Below are 5,727 nucleotides of genomic sequence, written 5' to 3' on the forward strand. Positions count from 1 at the left end.
ATTCTGTGGCGCATGGTCAGCTGCGCCACAGAAAGCTTATATTTGTGGCGAGAATTCTGTGGCGCACAGACCATGCGCCACAGAATCAATTTTTGGTGCGCCACTGATGAGGCTTTTCCTACTAGTGAGGCTTGAGGACGTGCACTAGGTGGAATAGACAACAGAACCATGATGGACGATGATGCCTACTTTGCACACATCATGGTTTGATCAATGCACCTATTTTTTCTTGTGTGCACTCAATACTAAGGTATGACAAGATGACTAACTAATTATCTTCTTGTTTGTAGACTCACCCGAGGGACGGTGATATCCTCAACAAGCCCATAGCGAACTATGATCACATGAAGATGATCTACGTCGGGTGTGTTCCACAAGCACCCATCTCTCCCCCTGCGATCCACCGTGCTCTTAACCACCTCATGGAGCACAAGGCACAAGCCACCAGGTACCTTGCGATGGGCCCCAAGTGTAGGATGTCCTGATTTACTGCCTTCTTGAAGAAGTATTACCTTTGAGGAGCCCGGGTAATGGGTTCTTGTTGTGGTGCCCGTTCTCGTGTTGATGACAGTAATGAATATCATGAAGATGATATATATTTTGGAAGTATCTAGGTTTAATGAACACTGGTGCCAAGTCTGTATATTTTTGGCGGTAGCTAGGTATGACGAGAAGGTGTATGCTAACCCCTCGGTTGATGAATTTGTGTTGCATCACAAGCAGTTGTTCGTGGACTTGTGGTGCAACAATCTAGTCCACTGCGAGAACTATGTTTGTATTACTGTTTATGTTCTATGTATTTAGCCCTACCTGAAGTGTTATTATGTCAAACACCTTCTATGAAGTACTGACGCTTTGGTAAGCTCCCAACAAAGCGTACGTGGCAACCGTATGCGGAAAACGACACGTAACCAAATGCAGCCAGAAAACGTGAAACGGAAAAGAGCCGAACCAACGATGGGGCATGGGCTTCTGTTATGATGCTCAAAATGACTTGTTGCAACCAGTCCACTTGCCCAACGTGACTTTTAGGTTGCATGACCTCCTACAGATTTTATGGAGCCAAGTTCCCTAGATGCAACGAAAATATACGAGCTACCAAACTCGCCCCAGATAGATGCTCAGTTTCACTGGCGATACAATACCCATATCATGTGATGCATGCTTCCATGGTATCACCCAGAGCTACAAGAACGTCGACATGATTGTGAGTTGGTGCAAGATAACCCTACCAAACAACGTGCAGACTTGCTGGACAAAGGGTGGTATGGATTCATGGGTTCAAATCTACCATTTTTGGTCAAAGATATTAAACCTTTTTTTAGAGCATCAAATGCCCTCCCGATCGTGACTCTAAGGCTTGAGTGTTTGAGATTGAAAAGTCATTTGGTATTCCTCTATGGGTAGTGCTTTGCAGAAAACTCATTGAGATAGTACCTTGTTGACCCGACGGGTGGAAGAATATTAGGACGGCAAGCATGTCTAGCATTGGCTAGGTAGAACTTACCTTCAACGATTTTGAGGCCATCAGGTGTAACCAAGCTGTAAGCAAGAATGGTTACATCATGGGTTGATCCTTCCCATCCAGCTAACACATATGTGAACTTCTATCAAAATCATGGATTGAATGGTAGAAGTGTGACATTTTCCATCAACATTAACTCAAATGTGTAGTATACAATGATATACCATCATTTATCCCCTGGCTATCTCAGATTCATGCTGCATGGTCAACTAGTGTCATTCAAGGCTAAAATGTAACATACCAATCAAGAAATATTAATTTTGTATGGTACACTTCTTCCTTATTTTTCAACAATTATATTTTGCAGGTGAAACCAAGAGCCGGTTAATCAAGCAAAATAAAATTGAAAGGCTTTGCGGCCATCACTTCTTAAAGGCTGAGGACTTTCCCAATAATGGTATTAACTACTCCTTTCATTTCTAGATATAAGGAGTATAGTTTTTTTAAGAAAAAAAATCAGAATATAAGGTCAATTGTGTCGCACAACTTATCTAGCCAGTTTTTTTTAGATTTTATTGTGTTCCCTTATAGTTCGCAAACTCCTCTATTTTCTCACATCGATTGTTGAGGGTGATCCCACCCAAACCTAGTGTAATTTTTGCTCCATATGTGTTTTTTTATTTTTGTGCCAAAAACTATACACCTTATATTTAGAAATGGAGGAAGTATTAGGCAAATGCATATTTTAGTTTAGTGGGTCAATATATTTCAAAAGGAAAATATAGTAATATAACTATACATGATATGACATTCGCGGCCACCACTCCCTATTATCAGTCCATTTTTTGCGAGTGAATAAATTTGATGTCTTTTTTCTCTAATTTGTTGGCAGGTTATTGGTACGTGCAATCACATCCCAGCTAGTGTCTACTTTTTTGACAACCCACCTTGTGTCTACTTAATCTTACTTTACTCTGATATTTTGTTTGAATGATGACTTTCTAAATAATTTATTATCAAATTAGGGAGTGATGTTTTGGCACCTGGGAGCATATGCTCCTGATTTTTCAATTTCGTTTTAAATACACTTTTAAAATGTTGAAAAATTCTGACACAAAGTTTAATGGGTACATCTCGAAATTCTACACGCTCACAAATTTGTTCCACGGGAAATGGACATTTTTAGTGTCATGTGTAAAAGACAAATTTGGGTGAAATTTTCGTTTGAATGTGTTGACATTTAAAAATGTTGTTTTCGGTGGCAGGAATTGAATTTCTGATGAAATTGCATGCTACATTTTTTGAGAAAAATGAAATTGCATACTACAAATCCTGCGGCAAGTGACAAGGCCTGTTTTTACAGCCCGCTTGGAAATGAACTCCAGCCCAGACCTCAGGACGCTGCAAGTGACAGGGCCTGTTTTTACGGCCCACTTGCAAGTGACAAGACCTGTTTTTACTCCCCGAGTCCAAGCCTACACGCACTCCGGTCCCAACTTTCTCCCCAGTCCCCGTCCTGCCGCCGCCTCTTCCACCTCCGTCCTGCCGCCGCCTCCGTTCCGCCTCTTCAAAACCTCCGTTCAATCATGGCTGGTGGCGAGTCATCCGATTGCCACATCGTCCCTACAGGAGACAATAACATCTTCCGTCTCCGGGTAAGGCTCTCGCCGCCCAAGGATGACCCTTCCCGGTGTCTAAGCGCGAGCACGGTCATTGCTGGATGCAGATGCCATGCGTTTTACTGGCCTGCACGCACCGGCATTCTCACGCTCGCTCTCTGGGTCTCGAATTGCGCCACTGCCAAGGTGTCCGCACACATGGTTTTGCTCGACAAGACCGGCACACCGGCGCCTTCCATCGGGATAGGGAAATCCTCGAACGTCGCAAACGGTGGGTTCGTGTTGTCCGCAAGGAGAGACCATGTCAAGGCCAACTGTGTGGTGGGCAACTACTTCGTGGCGCTGTGCTCCGTGGACATCGGCTGCCGTTCAGTGCCCGGCTTGATCCCTCCGTGTGCAGCTCCAGATTCATCAATGGAGAATGAGCTCCCTGACTTGGGTCATCATCTGGCCATTATGTCGGGTAAACAAGAATTGACAGATGTTTCCTTCGACGTCGGAGGGGAGAGCTTCAGTGCACATTGCTTGGTGCTCGCCGCCCGCTCGCCCGTCTTCAGAGCCGAGCTCTATGGCCCGATGGCTGAAAGCAAGATGACTTCTATACCCATTAAAGACATGGAGGCATCAACCTTCAGAACTATGCTCCATTACATGTACCATGGTTCATTGCCCAATGCTGGCAAGATAGATGCTTCGATCACTGTGGCAGAATACCAGCATCTACTTATAGCTGCTGACAGGTACGGGATAGAGAGATTGAAGAAGAATTGTGAGGACAAGCTAAGTGTGGACGGTATCACGATAAATACTGTGGTTTCAATGTTGGAGCTGGCGGAAGACCACGTCTGCTCCAAACTTAAAGCTAGGTGCCTTGATTTTCTTGCGGATGCTGACAATTTCAAGATAGTTGGAACAACAGGTGAGTATATCTGCTTGATGCAGAGCTTTCCGCATCTCTTGGTTGAAGTGCAGAGTAGGATAAAGATAGCACCCGCAAAATCGACTATCATGAGTCCTGGTGCTCACAAGAAAAGCCGAGGGATGATGATGGGATACATGAAGGCATGTCCATCGTTTATCATCCTGTTCTTAGTATATACAGGAATATTTTTATTCCTCGTTTAGCTACCAGGGTTTCAAGTTCTGGCTGGCGTGCCAGAAAATACTTCTGCTGCAATTGTACTTGGTTGTGCTCTCCTAGTTTGTCATTAGGTCCCTGTTTATGTCTTAACCTGTTAGTAGCTCAAGTATACCCTCTCAATTCGTCAACCATTAATGGTGGGTGATGGTGATTTACGCTTTCATTGCCTCCCAGAGTTGCCATTCGGGCCTAATTTTTTAAGATCAGGACGGCATATCCATTAGGGTAATAGCTTGGATCAAGCTGGAACAGTTTTGCTTCTTTTCAGAATAAAGATAACACAACTACATAATATTCTCTCCCCCATATAGTCAGCAATGGGTTAGTTTAGCTGCTTTTCTGTCTATTTGGAAAAAAGACAGTTTCGATGGTGGCATTAATACTCTGCAACGGCACAACGATTGACAGTGCACGCGAGATGACTCTGTAACGGGCGCTGCATAGTATTATTTCTGTACAACAATCATTTTGCCATTCCTGTGTAATGAAAACGAATATTGTTACATGTTGCATGATGAAATTCTTATTTTACCCAGAAACCTGCGGGGTAGATTGCCAAAGAATTTCTTAGGATTCCAGACTGGACTCTGCAATTTCTTTGTTTTTCTCCGCTCGATACACCACACCACTTTACCATGGATGCTTAGTGTCCACTAAATCACAACAAATTGCTTCATTGGAGAAGTGAATGAGATATTTCTATGCAAGATGAACATGATGATTTTTTTCTTTGGGACTGAATGCTAAATGGTCAACAGGAAAAAATATATCTTCGAATGGGTTCTCAATCCTACAAAACAAACAGTTTTATAGTTCCTGGGGAATTCTGTTGAATCAACGACGCCCAGGCCTACTACCTAGATAGAAACGTCACTCTTTATAGTGTGCAATTTTGAGTTGGTCTTTGATGTTCACTCATGTCAAGACTGGAGTTCAGAATCGAAGGCACCATGTTTCTTTCAGTAAAAAAGGAATTCAAATCAGAATCTGCTTGGGACAACTATGCCAAACACAACTCTGTTTTCCCGCATCCCGTTTCCAAATAGAACCCAGCATGCAGCAACGCCTGGAACTCAATGACCACTGCTACAGGATTAAGTTACCAACAATTTCACCGCTGGGTGGGGGGTGGGGGGGCAGAGGGCGCCATCAGAGCAGGGTGGAGAAGCCCATCGGTGTTTCATGGCGACAAGTGGGCTCGTGCTTGCAGGCAATCAGGTGGTTTGCCCACGAAGGCACTTCAGATGCACCAGGTAGATGTAAGAAATCACTATTATTTTGTTTGGTGCAAGACAAGGACCAAGACAACCCAACTAAGGGCCCTTTTGTTGTGGCTTTTTTTGGCTTTTTGGGTTTGGCAAAAGCCAAAAAAAGCACCTAAATAGGTGCTTTTTTGGCTTTTGGATTTTGGAAGCCAATCCAAAAGCCAAAAAAGCACCTAGGTGCTTTTTTGGCTTTTGCCAAAACCAAAAAGCCAAAAAAAGCCACAACAAAAGGGCCCT

At 43.6% G+C, this 5,727-nt stretch overlaps 1 protein-coding gene across 1 annotated transcript; it reads left to right on the plus strand.

Moving 5' to 3' along the window:
* Nucleotides 1-3,051: 3,051 nt before the first annotated feature.
* Nucleotides 3,052-4,209, plus strand: LOC124695216 (BTB/POZ and MATH domain-containing protein 1-like). The gene is made up of 2 exons (XM_047228095.1): nucleotides 3,052-3,451; nucleotides 3,485-4,209. The coding sequence occupies exons 1-2, from the start codon at nucleotides 3,052-3,054 to the stop codon at nucleotides 4,207-4,209; spliced, it is 1,125 nt and encodes a 374-aa protein (XP_047084051.1).
* Nucleotides 4,210-5,727: the final 1,518 nt, after the last annotated feature.

Source organism: Lolium rigidum, chromosome 3, assembly GCF_022539505.1.
Source record: "Lolium rigidum isolate FL_2022 chromosome 3, APGP_CSIRO_Lrig_0.1, whole genome shotgun sequence".
NCBI classification, from domain to species: domain Eukaryota; kingdom Viridiplantae; phylum Streptophyta; class Magnoliopsida; order Poales; family Poaceae; genus Lolium; species Lolium rigidum.

What these genes read in the sequence shown, in the direction of transcription:
- LOC124695216 (XM_047228095.1), top strand. Translation starts at nt 3,052, where the DNA reads ATGGCTGGTGGCGAGTCATCCGATTGCCACATCGTCCCTACAGGAGAC. An exon ending in CTCCGTGGACATCGGCTGCC is followed by an intron (nt 3,452 to 3,484) that starts GTTCAGTGCCCG and finishes CTCCGTGTGCAG; the next exon opens with CTCCAGATTCATCAATGGAG.